We start from the raw sequence: 26,243 nt of genomic DNA on the forward strand, positions 1-26,243 counted from the left end.
AAGAACAAGACTGAAAATCGTTCCCAGTACCACAAAAACGGTATAAATATGACATTCGAGGTATTTGCTATCAGTTACAGTATTTAATAGTGAAATGATAAAAGTTTTAATAAAATCGGGCTAACTGTGATTGTGAATTACTTGCATGAAATATGATAAAAGCTTTATCAAGAAACTAACAGAGGCCTCTGTTCAAGCCATAGCCATCATATCATAACGTAAAAAAACATTGTATTTGTAGAAAAAGGTGCACGAAAATACTTGGACGGCTTTCCACTAGTCGTCAAGACTTGTAATTTGCCAGAATTTTTACGTGTAGACAACCAATACAGTACTGTTTAATTTGTCATTTGAATAGATAAAGTACTCTGTAACCGTTTGGTTTCAAATTGTTGGTTTTTATTTAATATTTATTTGTTCGTTTCGGAGCCTTTACGTTTCTCGTGTAAAAACAGAAGAAAGTACCACAGACGCGTTAAAGTTTGTGCCGCTGTAAATGTCTTCGCTACCAATTATTAACCATAGCATCAGTTATCAGATAAAATATGATAGATGTGGGAAATCTTTAAAAGGACGGTCATTGTTCAATTTCGGCCTCTTTTAATATCAGGCGTCCGTGTGCTGTGGATAAATGTTAAGGTGAAAAATCTCGGAATCCGAAGATGGCTGGCACAATGGCCGACTTCTCCCCCTACTCACATTTTCAAAGGCATAAAACTGGAGAAATAGTTGGCAAACGTTCCTGATCTTCTTATTTTAAGCTTTCTGGTAGTGCACAAGGCCAAAATAAAAAGTACACTTTTGTGTTATGCTTTCTTCGCGAGATTTGTGCCTTTGAAGTTTTAATGCAATCTTAGAAGTTGATTCCAAACTGTTTCACCTTAAGTGTAGTGCAATTAAACGATTATGAAGCCCCCTCCCCTTGTCCCTTAGAGAGAAATACGCTCAGGACCTCTTGCTCTTCTTTCGCCATTGTTTCCGTCCAGGGCACGGTTCGGCCCGCGAAAACGGGAACGGTTTCCGTGCCTTACCACCAAGGATCCTCCCCAGACAACCAAAAGTCGCATAACAGTTTACGAACGAAGTCGTTTACTCATACAAATTGCATCACATCCGCACGAAATGGTGGTTGAAATCGTTTCATCGATGAGTTTCCTCGCATAAAACGCTATTTTACGAGTTCATATGTACATTTCGTTTCGTTCCGTATACTTGTACAAAGTAAACAGGATCAATCCGTAGCAGCTGTCAAATAAATGTTGTTATCATAAATTAAGTCACATAAGAGTATAGGTTAGTTCGCAATAAAATTTACACACTCGCATTGAATACTATGTTTCATCATATAACATATGCATGTATATCGCCTCCACTTTTGTACGTATAGGGCCTTTTCACGACATCTTATAGTGAAACATTGCACATATAAGCATCGCATAACACAAAAGATGATTTCATTATAGGGGAAGACGGGGTAAGAGCGCCCACCGGGGTAAGACGGACCACCTTCATTTTGGCATGAAAATGGCAATTTATTGTAAAGTTCACCATGCACTTTCCAAAAAAACCAAAGTTTTGGCATTCCGAACCATTTACGGTGATAATTGCATACAATAATTCATAACAAATATCAAAAACAAAGTTTCTGTTCGTCAATATTGAATTTGATCTAAATTTAACAGATGCTCACTTAAGGATTTCGATAGGGATTTTGTTGAAAAAACATAACAAATTATTCGTCCTTGCTTTAACAGAAATATGAAAAATGCTTCAGTGAAGGGAAATATTAATTGTGAATATTTACACGGGTAGAAATCAGAATCCAAAACCAAGATTATGACTCATGATATCATGATTCCAGCGTATTTTCGTCTTATGAAAATACACCATGATTTGGACTCATGATATCATGAGTCAGATTGCCGTAACGCAACACACGCGTTAGGTTTTTGTAGTTGATTGGTTGGAATCATGATTCAAATGCCAAAAATGCTGAGTCGCGCATCCGTTTATGATCGACAAAATAAAAAATAGTTAAAAATAGCATACATTGAGATTCGAGCCAAGAACCTTCCGATTGTGAGCCACGTATTCTACCACTCAACCACTTCGTCATCTTGGATTTAGAGTGATCGATACGAATGAGATGAAGCAAAGTGCGCCGCTTAATGTTTTCACACTGGATGTTACGCTTATGAGGAATCATGATTATGACTCCAGGAACCATGATTTGTGATCTTGATTTTATGACCTAACCAATTTATGAATTTCATGATTTGTAAATCATGGTGTGGGGATCAGATTTTTATCCGTGTATCTTTGAAATAAGGCCATAGTTCACAAAATCGTGGTGGTCGCTTTTACCCCGTGGGTGGGCGGTTTTACCCCGTCGCTAAAAATAATCGTGATAAGACATCACTTTTTCAAGCATCAAGAAATAAATTATTTTCTACAAATACTACACATGTGATATTTTTTGATCATGCCTAAGGTTTTAAAAAATGACATGCTGCGTCAAAAAAGGATTTATTGATTCTTGATTTTGACATATGAATTAAATTGCTTAGGCGGGCGGTCTTACCCCGTCTTCCCCTACGTGCATTCTGGTTGTCTGGGTCGCCGTCTATCATTGGACGAATCATCAGGCCGTAGGCCTTAACCGCCAAGGAGGATTTCCCCTCTCGGCCGTCTAAGGTGGCCATGCCACGGCCGGCCGATTTTGTCTAAGAGGGAAGACGCCTGCCCACCTAGTCCAGCAAAACCCGCTGGCTCGTCAACGGACCAAAGAACCTGTCCGTGGCGTACATCCGCCCGCTTCGCCATTCCGGCGGGAGCTCCGGCCGCACAGCAGGATTGGTGTCGCTGTGTCGGCCATTCGTCCACAACATCAACATAAGGCAGCGGTATGAACCGGTACAAGATAGAACAGGTCACACGCAACAAATTCACACTTAATTAGACAAAACAGAACAACACGCACACGCCACAAATATGAACTTTTTAATAAATGCATAAGAAAAGAGAGAGTTCCGTGATTCAGATTTTGTATCGCGAAAAGCCCTTGATTACCCACTAGCTAGCCGACCCTGGAATTGCCGGAGAGTATCTTGTGTCCTGAGTTGGTCTGACACTGTATTATTTATCGTATAGTTTCAACTCATAATTCAATCACTCCTACAGGGTGTTCGCAAATTATCCGAACAACAAAATATGGGAAAGATGATCTCACATTTAAAACGATAAAAAATCATTGACCGTGTACCTTTTTTAATACATCTATATGTTGACACAAAATAGAATTTCAAATAATTAAGAAATAATTGCATCTTTCTGAGATAGGCAAATTTTAATTTTTCGGAGACGTTATTCCCGAGGGCTGCTAGTCATTTTTTAGATGTTCTCTCCCTAAAATCTGAAATAGATTTATCCAAATTTTCTATTACTGTTCGAAGTAATCTACAGTTCCTTGGCTTCAAGTTAGGCTGAAAATAGAAAATGAATCAGTTCAAATCCTGTGAGTTCTATGGACTTTTATCTTTCATCAAAAAGCTCGAAAAAACGGCTCTCTCTAAGACCTTTCAACACTTTTGTCTTGGTTTTACAAATATTTGAAATCGGAAATGTGTGAAACTTACTGCTAAAGAATATAATAGGTCAATGTATGTATGTATACCGTGCAAGAATACTGAAATTATTCCGCTTAATTGCATAGAACCATGCCTTTGAAGTTTGTACGGATAATTTGCGGACACCCTGTAATTTTTTTTTCAAGGTACAAGGTACCCTACTTGTTTCTGATTATAGTCATGCTTTTATTAGTAAATTATTGAATGAACAAAAAAAACACGATATTGGTTAAGCTTTTGATAGTTAAATATTAACTGTGTGTTGCATGTTACCCCACATCGGGAAACCAAATTATAATAAAATGAACACGGCGTGGTATTTTGTGCGTGGCGACTAGGATAGCTTATTTTTGCTGAGTCCATCAGATTTTGATCCGTAGAGCTTTTAAAAGTGTTGCAAGTTACCTCGTTTGAGGGTACCATTATTTTGCAAATAATAAAATTGATTATACACGTTAAAAAAAATAGTTCTGCAAAACGTGAACTTTCAAAAATAACCGTGAACTACCATCATGTTTACATGAACGTTCTCGAACTAGGCAACGCGTTCACACAAACATAATCTAGTTCACAGTGTATTTTTGCTTGTTGACGAGTTCATGACTGCTCACCATAGACACAACAACGTAGGCTATTCTCCCGTGTAATCAACGATTTTCCTTCAAAACATATGTCGTCATTTCTATCGTCAAGCATGAGGCCTTGAGGATAGTAAAGGAGAGCAGGCCTTGCTTTCTTTTGCACTCGTTCGAGTTTGCGATAGGAATGACGTCACTGCCAAATGTAATTTTTCGGAATATAATACCTTGCTTCTTCTTACCGTGATGACTGCTGTTCACGGATACGAGAACGGATTTTTTTCTGTGTACTATTTATGAGATATTGTAAGGGTGGTTTACAATATCTCATAAATTTAGATAACACTTTATTAAAAACTGCATTTTTAGAAAAAAAAATTGGAACAGATTTTTTTTTGTCTAAAATTGAATTATCATGCTCTAAATGCAAAATGATAAAAAAATCATACGATATATATTTTCAAAATAGTTCTATTGCATATCTGTTTTCATTCCCGATTTCTTCAGAGATTACTATGATGAGATATTAGAGTTGAAAACGCTAGTGCCAGAAAACCAGTTTTCTTAGGGCCACCTAAGCAAATGGTTCAAAATTCAAACAAGCTTCGAAAACCTAATCTCCCATATATTTCTTATTATCTTAGTGCAGGTGAATCAACGGTGCTTCAAACACGTTTGTACTGTAATGTAAGTACAGAATTATTATTACATAGTGAAGAAACAAATTTTATGATTTTTTTTTAGATTTTTGCAGAAGTTTTCCGGACTGTAATCTCACTTGTAGCCAAATAATAGCAAATACCTATCGTGCGTCACATTGACTTGTTCTCTTCAGCATCTTCTTTCATTATGGTTTGGAGAATGAGTTTTCACTATGTAATGATCAATCTTTACTACAATAGTAACGCGTTTACACAACAATATACAACGCGTTTAGAGCATTTTTCAAAAATTCTCCATAGTCATTTCAATATAAACCTACATTGGTTTTGGACCATCTTTGAATTCCCACAGCAAAAGCTTAACCTTCGGGCTGTCGCGCTGTACTTTGTACAACAGTTGTGATTTATATGCTATCATTTTGTAACAAAGATATCTATCGACACCAAACCAAAATGTATTCCTCAAGAATCTTCTTAAGAACAATACTCGACTGTTCTTATTTACAGTGTGACCCTTTATCATCAAATGTACATGAAAGTCGCATAATAATGAACGCACTATGGACGGTTCGAGTAAACCACAGTTTTAAATCGGTATGTCTCAAAATCCAGATAATATAGAAATTTTAAAGTTGTAAAGTTGATCTGGAGGTGCAGCGCTATCTGATGGTACCTCATTTAATTAGGAATTTGACCGTTAGGTGGCACTAATGGGCATGGAAGTTTTACTTTTGTTTTGCACCTTCAGCAAAGTTGTTTAGAAGCTCAGGAACTATCATCATTTTACAAAATCTCGAACTTTAGGGATTAAACAAAGAAATAAATTGAGCTGCTGAGCAACTCTTTCGCCATCTTTCTAAGTGATCAGGCTCCTGAGATATTTGCGAAATAAATGTTTTAAGCTCACTAGCGCCGCCTGGTGGCAACATTTTGAATAAACTAGCTCTAACAATGATAGTCCATAAGTTACTGAGCAACTTTGCCGAAGACGCCATCTTTCTAAGTGGTCAGGATCCTGAGATCTGCGAAACAAAAGTTTCATGCTCACTAGCGCCGCCTAGTGGCAAAATCCCGAATAACTTGACTAAAATAATGATAGCCCTTGAGCTACTGAACAACTTTACCGAAGACGTTATCTTTCTAAGTGGTCAGAATCCTGGGATATTCGCAAAACCAAGGGTGTTGTACAAAGTACAACGCGCGACTACTCGCGTTACAAAAATTCGCGCGACGACCGAAAGGTTGAAATTTCACAGAAACCTATTTTTATCATAAACATGGTAATCAATAGGTATATAGGAGATAAGATTTCCAAACTTTTCTTAATTTTGAACAGCATATTACTCCTTTCCTCCACTCCTCCGGTAGCTGTCTTGTTTTCCTATCGTGCCTATCAGCTGGTGCAGACAAATAGCCAGCTAGGATGATGAGTTTAGCCATCAAGATGCTACCATCCATCAAGATGCTACCATCCTTATTCTGCACATTTCGGCTCATGCAAGAAGCCATTGTAGGATACGCTATGCTTTTGCAAGAATTTCCGCGTTCATTGGCACAGACATTCCTTCTCCTAGCACGAGAGCGCATTATTTATTAGTTGAAATCGAATTCAGGTTATCTTCTGTGTCCATGAGTCCTATCGTGGTGTTGGGGTAACAGGGGTTCATGAGTTCGATTCTCAACGAAATGACGTGTAACTTTTTCACAGATTTAACATCAATTTGTCCATTTAACCCAATTGCAAAGTATATATATAATGTTTAGTACAACGGTAGTTGTCTTAAGTTCCTCTCGGCTGATGAGCCGTAAAATTGTAAATTTGTTTACTAAGTCCCCTTGAGCTTAAACGGGTAATATTTTCTAGATGGGGACAATATATAGTTGGCTGCACGTTCGCTGCATAAACGGATGGTAATGGGGTTGATTTTCAGCACATCTGGTATCGAGCTTGAGGATAAATCCTTTGATACAATTCATTAAGAATCTACTAATAAATTCCTTAAGAATGGGATCCATATGGAATTCTTTACTAAATTCATGGATTGATTCCCCTAATTAAAAAAATAACCTGATGCTATACCAACGCAACGGTGATAGAATGAGGAGGTTTCAATTCCTTTTAAGTTCACGTTCCATGCAAAAGTTTAGAATGATCACATATAGGAGTGCGGAAAGAGTCAAACATTGTCATTTTTTAAGGAATGAATCAATAATTACTTAGACAGTCACAACCATCCTTCTTGATGGAAATCCTGGCTACGATCAGAACTACAGCTTTTGAACTGTTTTACCTGTAGTTTTATATAAGACATGGTATACGTATATCTGTATTCTATCAGCCAGTATTCTGTATTGTATCTAACTTCACAGCTACTAATTAAATTTTTTTTGTTGTTTTAAACGTAGCAATTTCAATCAATTGTCATATTTTTTTGGTAATGCTTATGATCTTGTCATGCATTCAAAGTTTATGAAATTGCAACAAACATGGACTACATTTCTCAACACATTGTGTTATTGAGTCTCGACTGCTTTTCAATTAATCGATCAACAAAAATATCCTTACCTTTTAACAGTAGCTGCATCACCTCGTTCGACGGCCAGAAGATACTTCTTCTCCTCCATCGTAAGTGGTACCGGCAAGTTGATGTTCACGTTCATATTCAGGATCGAATTGGAGGGCACTGGGGACGGTGCCTCGATCTGAAGCCCGACCTGCAATCAAAATCCACCATTTTAGTGATTTCAGTTACTTATGAGACGATGAACATTTTGTTGACTCACCCCTCCGGGGTCTTTTTTCTCATTTGACATAATTGCAGTTCGTTAGTAACTTATTAGTACGAATACCAAAATCTTTGTCTGGTGCGTTTACACAACTTCAAACGGTTAAGATTACTTTTTTCCACACATAACAAATAGCAGGTAAAATATTAGATAAAAAACGAAAAAAATGTGCACCGGAGAAGATGCTTGAAGGTTCCGTTGTTGGCACTGGACCTTGCCACACGTGTTCTACGCTGGTCCCTGCTGGAACAACTGAAATAGAATGCAACGAAACGAATCAACTGATTAGTTCAAAGTTTAACCATCAACTAAATGGGTTAGGGGAAATTTGCGCAGACGATGATGAATTATGGCCCCCTGCTGATTGATGTTGCCCTACGCTTCACGTCGGTTCGTCAGAACGTGCACGAAAGTGTAAATTAATTTTCCCGGATCTGGACTTTGTCTCTGCCATTGCAGGAAACTTTTTAGATTTGGTGATTTGGAACAGAAAACTCGAACCTGCGGGTGGTAGTCGCGCTCTCGAAATCGATATTTGCATCTATTCAGTGTGGGTTTGTCTCGATACAATTGCGGTGGCATTTCCACTTATACTAAGTGTAATCGGCAAATTGCCTAGGTGAACAAACACTTGCAGGGTTTGAGTTTTTGCTTTACTTCACCACACGGGAATGCTTGGAATGGACGACGTAATACACGTGACCAAGTCGGTGAAAGCATACCATTGCCGATCGGGCATGATAATCCAATTATGAAGAAGCAGAAAATGAAGAAATAGTAATGTGTTGAGAGTAGTTTTTTTTTTTCAAATGTGTTCAAAAATATTTATGTAAAAATATTGAACATAAACATTAGCAATTAAGATTGCCTTTTGTGGCGAAATTAACAGCAAACTCTTCTGATTAAAATTTATGCTCTCGGTAAAACAACAATCAACCCAGCGTCTCCATTGTGCCATGAAAAGCCAAAAAAAATGCGTGAGTATTGCACACTTCAGAGAACTTAGGTACGAAGCTAATTTCTATCCTCACTTGGGACAGCGTCTCTTCAAAGTTATTAACTAAGCTAACTTTGCCATATTAATATTTTTTCACTGTTATATTGTGTGGCCGGATATAACTGATCCTGCTCTCAAGGCGTAAAGGGCAAAACTACAACCGATTGAATGCATTGGTTGGCCTTTTTGCAGTTCCTTATTCAATTCGAACAAGCTCAACTGTTGCATAAACCTTTAGAATTAAAAAAAAACTCTCAAAATTCAAGAAACAAATGAGCGGTATAAACGCTTTTCGAAGCACCCCAATGATTATACAGGTATGTTCCGTTTTTATCAACACGATCGGCAATTTTCAATTGATAAACGATTGATTAAAACGATAATCACATAAGTGTCCTTTGCATCATGAGGTGCGTCATATTTGTAAAAATAACTACAAGTAAATGGGTCGAGCTGATCATCGTTTTATTTTTCAAGAAAGATTAAACAAGAAACAAATACTTTTTCTACTATTCATCCTTGTCTTTCTGCTTCTTCTTCTTTATGGAATTACATCCCAACTTAGGAAGAGCCTTCTTCTCAGCTTAGTGTTCTTATAAACACTTACGCAGTTATCAACTGAGATCTTTTTTGCCAAGGTACATTTTTTGCATTTTTGTTCACACCCAATTGGCGATTAAATGTGGAGTTTTGTTGCGAAAATTTTGCAAACTGAACTAAATATTTACGGTTTCCTGTGCTTTGAAGTGCCAAAATCTTATCAGTAAAATGATTGTGGCGATCTTGCTTCTAAAGTTATTACTACCAACTTTGATAGTGATGCACTAAACGCCAATCTAGAACAGCGCCATGCAATCTCCCATACAAAACGACAGATTAGTTTTCAGTTGTTTTTCCAGAACAAACACCATTCCATTGGATTTATATAGAAGTTTATCGAAAACACAAAAGCAGAACACTAGGAGGAAATTCCAGTGTTCCATCCCTGGATCAATGGACAACTATGGAGCGAAAATAACCTTTCTTAGCTAAATCACTCCCAACGATTATATTCCGATCGTATCACTCGCTTGTAGTGAATTCGAGACCACTACTTTCCCACCCAAGTATCACACGAAACATCTTCCAAAGAGATGCTTTTCAAAAATGGTTTCAATCGCGTATCAATACAAGCATCTGTAACTTACATGGTTCTAGTTCAGTTGCATATCAATATCAAGGCTCATAAAGTTTCATTTCCGTTCCAATGAACATGCATTTCACTTATTGTTTGACGTTTAACATTTTTGAAACGACAAGATTTGCTGCAAATGTCCTTTGCAAATAGCAATGAAGTCAAGTTTGTCAAGATGTTTCCAGCAACTTTTCGAACAAACTCTTGAAACTTCTCCCAAAATGCCGGTTTTAATGTTATGTTTCAAATTACCCTCATTTAAAGCATCCGCAACTTGCATTCAATTTTCGTTTCCATACCCACAACTCAAGAAGATTCATCCCAGTTGCGACCAAGTTGCACTAAACTACGTGTATGACAGCTAGAAGTTTGTTTGTTTGAATCGAGTTGCAATATGGTTGAGTTGCATCTTACTTATCATCTAACAACGAAAACATGGTCTAGCAATAGTTTGTTTGTTTGAGTGGTGTTTCTCATATGTTGCGCGGTAGTTTTTGCAAAAAGTTAAGATTATTTCAGGCATGGTCTAATTTCGACAGTAATGAACTTGTATTCCGAAGGGTGCAGTAAACTTATAAGCAACAAGCTTTGATTAATGGGCCATGTGGTCGCTTTTATAGTGCATTGGCGAAGCAATTGTTCGGAGAGCTGTTGGAGTAGTGAGTAGAGGAGAAGTTTGGTGATCTTGAGGTCGGAAGTTTGGTTCTCGTTCATATTTTTGTTTTCATTTTCTTTTACTCTCAAGTATTTTGCCACAAATAAGCAATTTTGATATAACTTAAATATGTTGCAAACAGACTCCACCTCTTGCGCTTTTTGCGTTGCTATTCAGTGCAATTGAAAGTCATATTTTCAACCATTGCCAACTTGGATTAGTTTCAAAAGATTCTTTTATTCTTGAGTTGAAACAAACTGTGCTGCTTGGGCACCCACCAAAATCCCTGGTATCTATGAGGGCGTCGGTCAGTCGCTGGCCTCTTGCTTAATAGATATCATATCATCATTATACTTTCCTATTCCTGTAACGGAGAATATGGCCGTGACCGGCAATGGAAGCTTTCATGTCTTTTCAAGTCTGAACTCCGATGGGATGGCTATTTATTCGCAAATAGTCCTCCATAAGCAATTTTTTTTTTCTATCTTTATTAACGAGATTTTTAGCCCTGGGCTAGTTCATCTCGGGACCAACGGCTTTACTTCCCTTCCGAAGGAAGTCGTCACTGAATGTTTAGTGACTATCTCGGGGATGGGATTCGATCCCAGGTCCACGGCGTGAGAGGCGTGTGTTCTAACCACTACACCAGGTCCGTCCCCGTCCATAAGCAATTGGAATAACATTGAAAAAGCAAAAACATGACAGCTCTCGGTATGCTATCTACGAATTACTCCGTTACTACGCAACGCAACGCAAGAAGTTTATCAAAAAATACAAAAGTGTACAAACTCTAGAACAAGCATTATCAAATTAGAATGTTTTGGTAAGAAACTCTTTTTCAAAGTTTTATGAATAAGCGTAAGGCGAAGTAGGCCGTCAATGAAATTTGTACTGGGAATCGATGATTGTGGCTGATTCGTGATTGTGTGGCTGATTGTGGAATTGAAGAAAATCACTCATCAATGTTACTTAAGATGACTGAGTTTTATCACTTTGAAATTGAAAGCTGCAAAATCAACATCAAAGATCAAGATACCAGTAAATTTTGGATGGCAACGTGCGTGACGTGGGAACGTCCAGTATTAACAGTTTCTGAAATTGTCAGCCATTTCAGACCCTTACCCTCTTCCTCGATGCAAACTTGTTTTATGGAGATTTCTAAATTCTCTATAGATTGCTTAGTTTTGCTGAAACTCCTCCCCTACCCCTTGGAACAGTATCTAATCAATGGCTGTTTGATAATTTGTCCAATTCTATCGAGTTTAGGAGATAGAAGATAGTGTCCGAAACAGGGCACTTGCAGCCTTTGTTTAGTGTGCCCAACATACCCCTTTGATTTTGCCGGGAAACGTTTTGTAACGTGTTTTCCGTTTCAAACCGTTAGTCAGCAAAATCAAAGGGGGCTTCATTACTATCAAATTTACATAGAAAATTCTATGATGCCATGTTATATAAGAAAAACGGAGAAGTTTCTGCAACTCTCTTAAGTACGTTGCTAAGTTTGAAAAATTTGAAAACTATAATTGATTAGTGGATAAGAAGGAATCAAACCTTATTGAATCGTATATGGCTTGACACCTACCATGTATCGTAGGTGCTCAACATCAACATAATGTCGGAAATTTAACTCTCAGGCTATTGAAAAGCGTTTAAATTGCTCAAAAATAAGTATTAAGTTAATATTCTAAACATTTTGAAAATAAAAAAATATATATTTGTGTGTTAATAAAAATGGAATAATTTGTTGACGAAATCGGAGCGTGACAAAATCGGAACGTGATAAAAACGGAACATACCTGTATTTGGAATGGAAATTTTGTCACACGCTATGTCTGAACCAGCAGATTATTGAAAGCGAATGTACATCGGATTTTTTTTCCGCTAGTTTAGTATTTGGGTTACATTTTCCTATTCGGAAGGTTTTAAAATATTCCATCGGTGAAATTTTTATTTTTTCCACTTTTTAGCTATTCTTCATACTAAATCCCATGAAAACCACGTTTTTCGACGCATTTCAGCCCATACAAAATGTATGGGAAAAATTTCCCCGATAGAATATTTTAAAACCTTCCGATTATGGAAGTATAGACCAAGTACTGATCTCTAACGAGAAAATGATGTACATCCGATTTTTATAATCGTTTGATTCAGACATAGCGTGTGTCAACATCTCTGGGCATAGCGCTTGCTTGACACACTATATTTTCCATCTTCTTAACAATAAGTCCCCACTGAGACAGATTTGTTCCTCAGTTTGGTGTTCTAATAGTAGTTGAGTTTACGCAACAAAGTAGGGAGTCGGATCCTATTCTTGGAACTTTTGATTCACTTTGGCAGTGGAGTTTTTTGAAAGCTACAGAGCTCATATTTGGCCACAATATGCGTCGTACTCATACGCTTCTCAGTGCGAAGTTTCAGAAAATTCTGTCGAGAAAAACCCACCATGCCAATGGCGAATGAAGATTTTTACAGCACGAGTCGTACATTTATCCAACCAGGCTTACCGAGTTGGTTAATTACGACGAGTGCTGTAAAAATTGAGTTCTGCACCGAGTTCCGTACAACATTTTTTGCAATTTAATGAAAGGTTAGGGTAAATTGCCAATTGTTGAACGGTCAAAATGCTCGCTTATTGTTGAACACGCCATAAGGAATACACGGACTGTTCAACAATAGACGAGGTTTTTAGCCGTTCAACATTAGGCGAATTGCCCTATAATATAATATATATAAATAATAAAAAAAGACAGTTTAAAAAAAAATCGTCAATTTTTTTTTAAACTGTCTTTTTTATTATTATTTTTAAACTGTTTTTAATAATGGCCGTCCGTAGGCACGTTTGAAAAATTCTGATCATAGTAGGTTGTACTGAGCAATTGTCACATTTTTTCAAACCATCGTTCGGATCAATGTGGTGTAAAGCACATTGCGTTCGGATAGCATCATTGTTCGAAACAATGAGCGATTCCGATTCTGTCGTTCCGATTAGTACTGAGCCGGCAGCGGAAGTGGCCCTGTCTCCTACCGGAGAACTCTAATCTAAAATTTCTGAAGCTACTACCACAAATCCTGAACAAAAATTAATAAACATCTCCGTTTTCCTACATAAGAATGATAGTTATAAATCACATGTGATTCATTACGTTACTGAGAAGCGTTGCGTAATGAATCATTACGCAACTTGAATGCGTAGCGTAATAAGTCATTACCAAACGCTTTTAAGTTAAAATACCGCTATTTACTAAATTAAGGGTTGCTGAGTCCATTGCCGTTTTCAGAAATATCATGGCACGTCTAGTTTTTGAGATATTGACGGTTGAAAATGCTAATTTTGGCTGTTTCAGCTAACTTGCACGCAAGTTTTCCAACTTGTACGGCAATTTGTTTACTCAATCTGTCACAGAATTCAAACTTTATGCATAGAACAATAATTATCAATGAAGTTCATAATATTTTCGATGGTAAAATGTTATTTTTTGGTGGTTCAGAAAAGTATTGTATTATGCCATATAAGTTACAGTAGCGCAACCAGGATTTGGCTCTAGGGGGGGTTTTGTGAACTTGAAGATAATGTGTTGTTGGGAAAATAAAACGAGGGTAAACATTTCGAACAGAAAAATTAAAAAATATTGCTAAATTAACATTAAAGAAAAAACGTAACTCCATATGCAAAATTAAACTTTTTCCGGCATCAATTTTTATATGAATATGAAACGCTACTCTAAGGAAATCTGTTGTAACTGGTGAAATTTTCCAAAAGATTTACGAAATACGTTTGTTGGATATGAGTAAACCTTCAAGTATCCAATATAATTAAAAAGCGTTCAATAACTCTTTGTCTGTTCTGTTCCTTCCATACGTTTTCAAGTTTTTCAACGAAAAATGATATTGCAGTGCAAGTTTCAGTAAGGAGTAATGAAACTATCATCAGCAGTTTGTCGATGGCAAATCAGCATTGCAGATGTTGAAGCATTTCCAGATAGTATAGACGAAAATTTGTTATTTTTCAGCTTAGCAATGGAACCACGATCTCCCTCGATCTTTCCTAAGATTTTTATTTGTGATCGTTAGAACTAAAGAATTGCTTCTCCAGAAATTCACGAAGCTGCTAAATCCTCAAATTTTAGCCTTCGCCGTGAAATTTGAGGAACCCCGTGAAATGCCGCGAAGTTAGTCAAATTTGGAGAATTCATATGAAAAACAGAGTGAATTCCAGTATTTGCTTATGAAATTGGTTTATTCATCTCGATATCCATCGAAGCTCAACCAAACATTTTATAACCGTTAAGGTTTACCTTGGACGTCTTTTTGGCTTGCTGCTCAATTTACACATATGAAGTCTGTTTTTACTAAAAATGTGTATTTTTGGGTAAAATATAGCCAAAATTCTGGGACCTCGATATCTTAAACTTATTACCTTGATCACAAGCAAAATTTAAATAATGTTGCCCTGAATGTCCTTGTCACAAAATTTGGCTAAATTCTGAGCCAACTAAAATATTTTTTAAAGCATCGAATTTTACCTGTATCAGCTTCATAAATGGTTTCGGTTTGCATACATTCCTGCATGTTTGTTTGAGAGACTTCTCTTCAAAAACATCTAGGTTATTTATGAAAAAAGAGAGCTAAAGAAGGTTTTTGAACCCCTAGAAGGGGCTCAGATAGCCGTAGCGGTAAACGCGCAGATATTCAGCATGACCATGCTGAGGATCGTGGGTTCGAATCCCGCTGGTCGGTATCAGGTATCAGAAGGCCGGCTCCAAAGGCACGTTCCCCACCAGTTGGGAGATTTGTGCCATCGCCATATTTGAGCCTATTTCATCATCTACCCGATGGGAGAGGAAAGGGAAGGGAAAGATGGGAGGAAATAGGAGTGGGGTCCCTTGAAGAGGGAAGATCGCATAAGCGAAATGAGAGCATGTAGCTCCATACCACAATGGGTTCGAACAGCGCCCTAAAAAGGGCACTGCAAAACGCATGAGCGTAAAGAGAGCCTATAGCTCATTACCACAGCGGGTTAAGAATAACAGGATGTCCTGAAGATTCAGGCTTCTGTATTCAGTTTCACTTAATAAGTGTTTACCAAGTAATTGGAATCGCATTTGCGCAAAAACTGGACAGTTACATATCAGGTGATCCGAAGTTCCATAATCGGAGTCACAACTATCACACACAAATGAGTCAGCACGCTGAATATTTGCCATGTGATAGTTGAGTCGGCAGTGGCCTGTCAACGCTCTGACCAAGAGACTGCAATTCTGCTTTGACAGATTTGTTAAATACTTCGCCACCCTTGGAGATGGCTCAGAAATGTACAATTTTGTTTGACGACATGACTCCAAACTATTCCAATATTGCTTGTGCTGAGTTGCCGCCCAAGAGTCTATCTGAAGTTTCACCCAGCACTTCGAAATTGGAATAGCCGGCTCAGGGCCAATGAAGTCATGCGATGCTCCATCGCGAGCTAGCTCATCAGCCAATTCATTTCCAGCGATGGAAGAATGGCCAGGTACCCATACAAGGTTGACAGAGTTGACTGAATTCAGTTCCTCAATTTGAGTTCGACATGCGATAACAAGCTTCGACCTTGAGTTGGCCGAAGCGAGAGCTTTTATAGCAGCCTGACTATCTGAACAGAAGTATATGACTTTACCCATTACGCGCTGTTGAAGTGCTGATTGCACTCCACACATAAGAGCAAATATTTCCGCCTGAAAAACGGTGCAGTTTCTACCAAGTGAGTAAAACTGATTCAGCCTTAGCTCACGAGAATATACTCCTGCACCAGCTCTACCTTCAAGAAGGGAGCCATCAGTGTAACATACTATATTGTTTGATATACTTCTTTCCAAATATCCAGACGTCCACTCTTCCCGTGAAGGGAATTGTGTGGTAAATGTCCTGTAAGGAAAGTTACAAGCAATTGTGAGATCACTTGGAGCAAGGACAATTTTGTCCCAATTCACCAAAAGTGGAAACAACGAAGTGTGTGTAGATCTACGATTCACTGGATTTTTCTCCAGTAGATCCAGTACCCATAAACGGTAAGAGCAAGAAAGTGCTTCTTGTTTAAGATATATGTGTAGTGGCGCAACGTCGAAAAGGGCCTCGAGCGCTGCTGTGGGAGTTGTAGAGAACGCACCAGACATCGCCATCAAGCACATCCTTTGGAGATGGCCCAATTTTGATTGGATTGTTCTCACTTCGCCCCTTTGCCACCACACAAGACATCCATATGCCAATATTGGTCGAACAATTGTTGTGTAAATCCATTTGATATATTTGGGTTTGAGGCCCCAAGTTTTACCAAAGGTTCGCCGGCATTGACCGAAGGCCATGCAAGCTTTTTTGACTCTGAAATCAATGTGAGCTGTCCATAAAAGTTTGGAATCTAGAATGACTCCGACATACTTTACTTGATCAGTCACATTAATCTCAGTGCCAAAAAGACGTAAAGGTCGAATTCCATCGCGGTTTCGTCTTTCCGTAAAAAGAACAATAGATGTTTTATTCGGGTTAACCGAAAGGCCATATTGGCGACACCAACTCTCGACTACCTGAAGAGCACTTTGCATCAGGTCGAATAGGGTGCTTATACACATACCAACTATCAGAGCTAGATAGTCGTCGGCAAATCCATAAGTTGGAAAACCGCAATTATTGAGTTGCCTCAATAGCGTATCTGCTACGAGATTCCACAAAAGTGGTGACAAGACTCCCCCTTGGGGGCATCCGCAAACACTCAATTTTCGAATCGCTGCTTGACGCAATGTCGAGAAGAGATGTCGGTTTTTGAGCATTTGATGAATCCAATTGGTAATCATTGTAGGTAGCCCATGGTTTCGTGCGGCTTCCAATATGGCATCGAAAGACACGTTATCAAAGGCACCCTCAATATCCAAGAAAACACCCAAGCACGATTGCTTCTGAGCGAATGCTTTCTCGATATCGTATACAACTTTGTGTAAAAGAGTCACAGTGGACTTTCCAGATTGGTAAGCATGTTGATTCACATGAAGAGGCATGTTTGCCAAATAAACATCACGGATGTGATGATCGATAATGCGTTCCAGACATTTCAGAAGAAAAGAGGTCAGACTGATTGGTCTAAAACTCTTCGCTTCCTCATACGACGCACGTCCTCCTTTTGGGATAAACTTTACAGTAATATCACGCCAGGATTTGGGAATGTACCCGGTAGCAAAACTGCTTACAAGTAGCTTTTTCAAAACATGTTTGATAGACTCAAATCCCTTTTGGAGCAGAACAGGATAAATCCCATCCGCTCCTGGAGATTTGAAAGGAGCAAAACTATTAAGTGCCTATTGAATCGATTCAGTAGTTACGATACTGCGAGCCGAGGCCAGAGACTCGTAACTACATGAAAAGACATTTGGTTCATCCGTAGATGCTATGTCCACACATCCGGGGAAGTGTGTATTGAATAAACATTCTAAAACTTCTTCATCGGAAGAAGTAAAGTCACCATTAGGTAAGCGAATTTCGTTCACTTGGAAATCCTTAGATTTTGCAAGAATTTTGTTCAACCGACTGACTTCACTCAAACTGGAAACATTAGTACAAAGGTTTTTCCAGCCGGATCGTTCAGCAGAACGAAGAGCCTTCTTGTAAGCCTGGCGAGCCGACTTGAACGACTCTGATCCAGCTGGACGGCGTCTGCTCCAACTCCTTCTACATTGTTTCCTGAGTCTAGTCAGATCGGAATTCCACCATGGGGTCCCTCTTGTAGTCTTTACAGACCGCAGAGGACATGCTTCTTCAAAAGCTTCCATAATGTAGGATGTTGTAGTATCAACGGCATCATCCAGATCACTTGGATTTTCAATGGACGGAGAATATCCATGAAATTTGGTCGCAACCAATTCAATGTAGAGTTCCCAGTTTGTTGACCGGGGATTCCTAAAACGCAAAGTCTGCGCAGTTACATTTGAATGTTCAAAGAAGATGTAGCGATGATCAGATAATGATTCCTCATCTGATACATGCCAATTCGTCAACTCGTGACTGATTCTATTCGAGCAGAGCGTTATGTCTAACACTTCTTCTCTATTAGAAACCATGAAGGTTGGGCGATTGCCTATGTTAAGTAATCCAAGGTCTGTACTACTTAAGTATTCCATCAGACTGGAGCCTCTCAAATTGATATCCGAGCTGCCCCAGATGATGTGATGAGCATTGGCATCACTGCCCACAATCAGCGGAAGGCCTTTTGTTACGCAGTGTACGACAACTCGTTTGAAGTCATCCGTTGGGGATGGTTCATCATGTGGTAAATATACCGAACAATAGACGTATTTCCTGTTGAGGTCACCAACAGAAACATCGATTGTGACAGCACATACATCTCTGGTCGTCAACTCCGAAATGAGTGTAGCAACGATTGCTTTATTTACGAGCACGCATCGCGGGGCATGGAGCGCGAGTTTGCCATTTCAAGTTTGCTGAAAGTAGCAAAAACTGGGTCCACAAGGTTACCTAGATAGAAGTTCCCTCTACGAAAGTAGGGTTCTTGAACTAGCGCCACTTGGGCTGCACCATTTTGCATGAGTCTGCAAAGATTGGTCGTTGCTGTTCTTTTATGCTGAAGATTGATCTGAGCTAACCTAACCGTAGCCACTACCCAAACTAGGCAGGATTAAGCTTTTTGCAATCTCAGCACGAAAAAGACCAGCAACGAAAAAACCAGATCGGTATCTATTTAAAGTCGCCAAAGGCGAAAGAGCACAGAATACACTGTGTAAAACGCATAATGCGAATCCATATAGGTGATAATTTAAATTAAATGTCAACATATTCATAATCCCACCCTTATTAAGCCTCAAGATAGAGACTGAAGAAGGGCAGCCGATTATCTCGGAGAAACACAAGGTCACCTGCACCATTGCTCCGGGTAGCACAGGAAGGACTCAATACTGTGGAGGGCGCCCTGGTACCCCACAGGCTCCGTTTGCGGTTAGGTTTTATTTAGACCCCCCTAACCATTCATTCTTAGGCACGGTACGCATCACACCATAAATTAGGGGTCACCTGTGAGGTGGACTTTTACCACCGGAACAGGCAGTCCGTAGTGTTAATTCTTAGCCAGTTGAAACAACCGCTACCGGCACTACGCGGCTATCTAGGCTGCTCGGGAAAAGGAGGTTAATATTGATGATTAACTCCTGACGTGCCCAAGCAGCCACAGATATTCAGCATGACCATGCTGAGGATCGTGGGTTCGAATCCCGCTGGTCGAGGATCTTTTCGTAAAGGAAATTTTCTCGATTCCCAGGCATAGAGTATCGTCGTACCTGCCACACGATATACACATGCAAAAATGGTCAATCGGCAAAGAAAGCTCTCAGTTAATAACTGTGGAAGTGCTCATAAGAACACTAATCTGAGAAGCAGGCTTTGTCCCAGTTGGGTCGTAACGCCAGAAAGAAGAAGGTCGTCAAATTAGCCACATCTTAGAACAACATAATTGTTCATGCAACTTACTGCTCCGGTGTTTGTGGATTTGAGTGTTGAATTTCAAAAATATATTTGATAGTTCTTTCAAAAAAAATCTGCTCTGGGGGGGGTTTTGACCCCCAAAACCCCCTTTTGGTTGCGCCACTGCATATAAGAGAAACGAAGAATTTTATATGAAGACTGCAAACATGTTGAAAAAAATAGATTTAACCTAAATTTTATCGTAAAATTTCAACTGATTTGTATCTAAATTGAAAGTTCAAGTCCTATTAAGCATGTTTGGTAGATTATATCACAAAAAAGTTTGATAAATCATATTTATCATATTATAATAAATTTCATGTAAACATCAATAAAACCAGTGTTTTATACAACTTTGGCGACCTGTAGCTAAAAATTGTGACGTGCTGGAACATTTCTGAGAACGGCATCAGATTCAACGACCCAAAATCTACTAGAGACACATAATTTGATCCTTGAGACTCGCGAAAGTGTCATTTTTGTTACGCTGTGTAACCTATTACGATGAGAAATTAAAAAAAAACACTTTCACAGTTATAAACCTTTACAGTACTGAGAGTCGTATTGAAAACTGAGTATCATCGTAATCGTTCGATAGATTTTGATAAGATTTTCTGGAGAAATCACAAATTAATTATATTTTTGACGCATGCATGCATGCTTTTGAATTCGGGTTATTCAGACATTCATTTAGGTATTTATTAATTAACCTTCATCCAGCCAACATACTTTTCACATGTAAAAAACACACTAAAATGTGCATAACTTTTTTGATTCTCGATGGGTTTCGTTGAAATTTTCAGAATTTACCGAAAAACTCTTCTAGTTTATGGTCCAGGAAACTTGGGAATATGGTCCACGTGGTTCCGGAGTTATTCCTGATTGTCTTGGGGTACCAAAATTGGCCACATCGTCCATTCAACGGATATCTCAAAACCCAGATGAGCTAGAAGCTTAGTGTTTTCGGCGTTAATTAGTTAAGAATTTCTCCGCTAGGTGGCGCCTGTTACATTTTTTCTTCAATCATCTATATCTCAAGATCCTGATGAGCTAGAAGGTTGGCGTCTTTGGCAAAGTTGTTCAGCCGACCAATAGCTATCCGGTAGTAATAATCTTAATTGGGAATTTATCCGCTAGGTGGCGCTAGTTACAAATTTTCTTCAATCTTCTATATCTCAAAATTCTGATGAGCTAGAAGGTTGGTATCTTTGGCAAAGTTGTTCAGCAGAACAAGGGCTATCTGGCAGCAACAAATCTAATTGGGAATTTATACGCTAGGTGGCGTTAGTAACAAATTATCTACAATTTTATTTATCAAAGGTTTACAAGCAGATCAATGTTGGGTGGCTCCAGCTTTTCTTCGGCAAAGTTGTTCACATCGTGGCGAAAATTTTAAATTTTTATGTTTTATGTTCTAGATGTTTCACGCTTTATTTGTAATTTACGCAGCTGAACAGCCACAATACATGAGTTGGATCATCAATTTGTTTTATATGATTTTTTTCACTCAAAGCCTTATATTTTATTTACGAGATTTTTTGGTTGAGGCTTCCTTCGCCGAGTGGTTAGAGTCCGCGGCTATAAAGCAAAGCCATGCTGAAGATGTCTGGGTTCGATTCCCGGTAGACCAAGGATCTTTTCGTAATGGAAATGGGGCAGAATCGAAAAAACGCGGAAACAACCTGTAGTTCTTCGGAATGAAGAGATAGACGTTTGATGTCTTCTGCAAAAATGATCCTTCCAATGAGGCCGACGTTTTGAGATGAAGTGATATTTTTTACTGTTATTCGCATAAATGACTCAAATGCCATTTCGGTCAAATGGCAGTTTAGGTGTTTGGTTTCTTCGGCAAAGTTTATCGTTATTTTATGCTGAAAATAATTGCTGAAGACGTCAAATTTCCAAGGCCTACTATTTTTGAAATAAAGGCATTTTTTTTTAAATATGTGCTCAAAACCGATTTTTTTAGTTTTGCTTGTAATTTTTCAATTAAAATACCATATATCAGCTATGATTATCTCATTAAATAACATAAAGCAGGTCTGGTGAAAATTTGATGGCAAAAAATAATATTTTGTTTGATTTTTATAGTAAAATATTCAAAAAACAGGGATATTGCGTATAGGCCATTCTTGCGATCGGGCAAGTTCGGGCAGGTGTTTTTATCGTAATCCACTTACGAAAGGTCAGATCATTCATGTCTAATTTTTTCAAGGATATGATATTTAATATAATTTTTCTATGCGATCCGGAAGTATACTAAGTTTATAAAAGGTTAAAAATTATTTTATATGACAATGTAAAAGTTTTCCAATAAAAACAAAAGTTCAACATAATAATGACCATTCTTGCGGTTCACTGGTAGCTAAATGACTTAGCTATTTGCTTTTTTCATTGCTTGTATATTTGCTATTCGTAAAAAGGTCCTAAGCGCCAGACTCATTATATCACACCATTTCGGTCGATTTGAAATTTAGATGTATGATATCTTCGGCAAAGTCAATCGTTATTTCAAGCTGAAAACAATTGCTGAAGATGTCAAATTGTCAAAGCCTACTGTTGTCATTAATAAATTGTGCTAAAAACTGTTATATACATAAGTTTTGTATTTTTTTTTCAGTTTAAATACCATTTATCGCCTCTGATTGTGTCATTCATTAGTATAAGGCAGAGCTGGTAAAAAATCATTGTAAAAACCAAAAATATATAAAAAATACTTAATAAAAAATAACAGGGATATTGCCTATAGGCTATTCTCGCAGCAATCAAACAAAATTTTTGTTTTACCATCAAATTCTTACCAGCTCTACCTTATGCCAATGAATGACATAATCAGAGGCGATAAATGGTATTTGAACTGAAGAAAAAAATACAAAACTTATGTATATAACAGTTTTTAGTTAAATTTATCAAAAAAATAGTAGATTTTGGCAATTTGACATCTTCATCAATTGTTTTCAGCTTGAAATAACAATTGACTCTAATATGACTCATATATCTAAATTTTATATCGACCGAAATGGTGTGATATAATAAGTTTGGCGCTTAGGACCTTTTTGCGAATAGCAAATATACAAGCAATGTGAAAAGCGAATAGCTAAGTCATTTAGCTTCCAGTAAACCACAAGAATTCTCATGATTATGTTGAACTCGTGTTTTTATTGGAAAACTTTTACATTGTCATATAAAATAATTTTTAACCTTTTATAAACTTAGTATACTTCCAGATCGCATAGAAAAAAATATATTAAATATCATATCCTTGAAAAAATTAGACATGAATGCTTTGACCTTTCGTAAGCGGATGGCGATAAAAACACCTGCCCGAACTTGCCCGATTGCAAGAATAGCCTATACGCAATATCTCTGTTTTTTGAATATTTTACTAAAAAAATCAAACAAAATACTATTTTTACCATCAAACTTTCACCAGACCTGCTTTATATTAATTATTGAGATAATCATAACTGATATATGGTATTTTAATTGAAAAATTACAAGCAAAACTAAAAAAATCGGTTTTGAGCACATATTTTGAAAAAATGGCTATATTTCAAAAATAGTAGGCCTTGGAAATTTGACGTCTTCAGCAATTATTTTCAGCGTGAAATAACGATCAACTTTGCCGAAGAAACCATACACCTAAACTGCCATTTGACCGAAATGGCATTTGAGTCATTTATGCGAATAACAGTAAAAAAATATGACTTCATCTCAATACATCGGCCTCATTGAAAGGATCATTTTCGCAGAAGACATCAAACGTCTATCTCTTCATTCCGAAGAACTACAGGTTGTTTCCGCGTTTTTTCGATTCTGCCCCAGTGTGCGTTCACAAGAAACGCGAATGTTCTACGAGAAGCTTAACGCATCCCGAAAAGGCTTCGTACCGCGAGCCGAAATGTGTAGGGATAAGGACGGAAGCATCTTGACGGACGGACGTGAGGTGATTGAAAGGTGGAAGCAGCCCTACGATGAACACCTGAATGGCACTGAGAACACAGGCGCCGAGGGTCACGACAGCGGAGGAAGTGACTACGTCAGCACGGCGGATTAAGGAAACCAACCTTCCCCCACATTGAGGGAAGTTAAAGATGCCATCAACCAGCTCAAGAATAACAAGGCCGCTGGTAAGATGGTATTGGAGCAGAACTCATCAAAATGGGCCCGCAGAGGTTGGCCGCCTGTCTGCACCGGCTGATTGTCTGAATCTGGGAAACGGAACAGCTGCCGGAGGAGTGGAAGCAAGGGGTCATATGCCCCATCTACAAGAAGGGCGACAAACTGGAAAGTGAAAATTATCGTGCGATCACTATCCTAAATGCCGCCTACAAAGTGCTATCCCAGATTATCTTCCATCGTCTATTACCAATAACAAATGAGTTTTTGGGAAGTTATCAAGCTGATTTCATCAACAGCCGCTCGACAACGAGTCAAATCTTCACTGTACGGCAAATCCTCCAGCAATGCCATGAACACCAAGTCCCAACGCATCATCTGTTCATCGATTTCAAAGCGGCTTATGATAGCATCGACCGCGAAGAGCTATGGAAAATCATGGACGAGTACATCTTTCCCGGGAAGCTCACAAGACTAATAAAAGCAACGATGGACGGTGTGCAGAATAGCGTGAAGATTTCGGGCGAACATTCCAGTTCGTTCGAATCCCGCCGGGGACTTCGACAGGGTGATGGACTTTCGTGCCTGCTGTTCAACATCGCGCTATAAGGTGTCATGCGGAGAGCCGGGTTCAATAACCGAGGAACGGATTTCACAAGATCCAGCCAATTTGTTCGCTTCGCGGATGGTAGAGCGGGGAGCACAGCGAGCGAGGTGGTTTGATCAGGTGCAACAAGATCTGGAGAACGTGGGTCAAAATCGAAGTTGGAGACACACAGCCGTTACATCGTTAACGAGGTTTTATCAAATTAATTGATGTAACAACTAAATAAAAATAATAAATTTAAATAAAAATAATAAATTAGAATTTCGAACAGGGGGTTTATGAGACAGATTCAAATCCCACATTAGAAATTTGCATGCAAAATCAGTCACGCTTATGCCTTAATATCGATCGAATCATAAATTGCGCTGAAAATTCTCTTAAACTAAAGACAAACAATAGTTATGAAAATTTAGGGCTTCATTAACACAGCTTAATTCGTAAGACTTTCAACAGTTTTTTTTTTTTCTTTAGATCCGTCTAACATTTTACGAGTCCAAAAACCCGCCACTATATCCAGGTACTCGATAAAATTTATCACATCAGGTCCTTCACCGAGCCGGAAACCGAACCCGCCGTCTTTGGACAGCCAATTCAGGACATCTAGAAGACTAAATAAGTTGAACTAGATTTCAATGGCGGCGCAGCTGCATTTTTTTCTATTTGAAGTGAGTTCCCAAATTTGGGATGGGGTTAAATAGTTGATTAGTTTGCCACACATAATACATTGCCAGTTCTAGAATTTCCGTGCTTCATTGACGTGGTTTCACGATATTTCATAGATAAGCAGTCTTTCTTGCTGTTTCAAAGTTCACTTCAGCGACATTTTCAGTAACAACATTTCAAAACACCAAAGGTTCATCTAACATCACTTATGAATTGATTGTTAGTATTTTATTTTGAATCACTTTCAATTAATCATCTATTCATTTGGATATATCCAAGTATTAAATAATGATTGTCTGTATTTATTGCATTTTTTTTTTCATTCACACTTCAGTTGCATTTCAAAGCATATAATCGAATATTCTACCATTCTGTTAGTTACATGATTTTTTATTGTGCGTCCGAATCGAAGTCATATGTAGTCGAAGAACAGTCCATTAGTGAGTGATGATACAACCGCTTCATTTTTTTTAATATTCCAAAATATTGTCTAATCGGAGATTACCAATGGCAAAATTTCACAAAAAAAACACAAAATCACCTTCTCAAAGTTAGCGGTCAGCTTGAAGGCTCACGAAAGCTCAGTACGCAACACACTCACGCACCAACCGGATAGAAACCGAACGGAACCGACGGGAAACAAATGACCGCGCACTGTGACTGGCAGTAGCCATCAAAAATGTTGACCACCGCCATCCAGCGTTTTATAGATTTCCACGATGGTCCTAATTCAATTTGGTCTTTTCAGCTCTTTGCACTGACACCTACGGCAGCAGCTGTTCATCGATTAGGTCGTGCACTTGCCTACCAGACGACCTGTCATAACGGGAATCACGTTGTTGGCACCTACCTTCCTTAACTGCCTTCGAAATAACTTTGC

The 26,243-nt window shown here is 38.4% G+C and overlaps 1 protein-coding gene across 1 annotated transcript in view; it reads right to left on the reverse strand.

Annotated features, from left to right (window-relative positions):
* The window catches only part of LOC5566698 (transient-receptor-potential-like protein), a 53,812-nt gene extending 27,775 nt beyond the window's left edge, over positions 1-26,037 (reverse strand). The window contains exons 1-3 of the mRNA XM_001651056.2: positions 25,905-26,037; positions 7,651-7,905; positions 7,433-7,581 (exon numbers count right to left, since the gene is read on the reverse strand). Coding sequence (XP_001651106.2) covers positions 7,433-7,581; positions 7,651-7,680 — 179 coding nt within the window. The 5' untranslated portion in view covers positions 7,681-7,905; positions 25,905-26,037. The remainder of the gene's footprint in view (positions 1-7,432; positions 7,582-7,650; positions 7,906-25,904) is intronic.
* Between the last annotated feature and the right edge of the window lie 206 nt (positions 26,038-26,243).

This window comes from Aedes aegypti, chromosome 3 (assembly GCF_002204515.2).
Source record: "Aedes aegypti strain LVP_AGWG chromosome 3, AaegL5.0 Primary Assembly, whole genome shotgun sequence".
Taxonomy (NCBI): domain Eukaryota; kingdom Metazoa; phylum Arthropoda; class Insecta; order Diptera; family Culicidae; genus Aedes; species Aedes aegypti.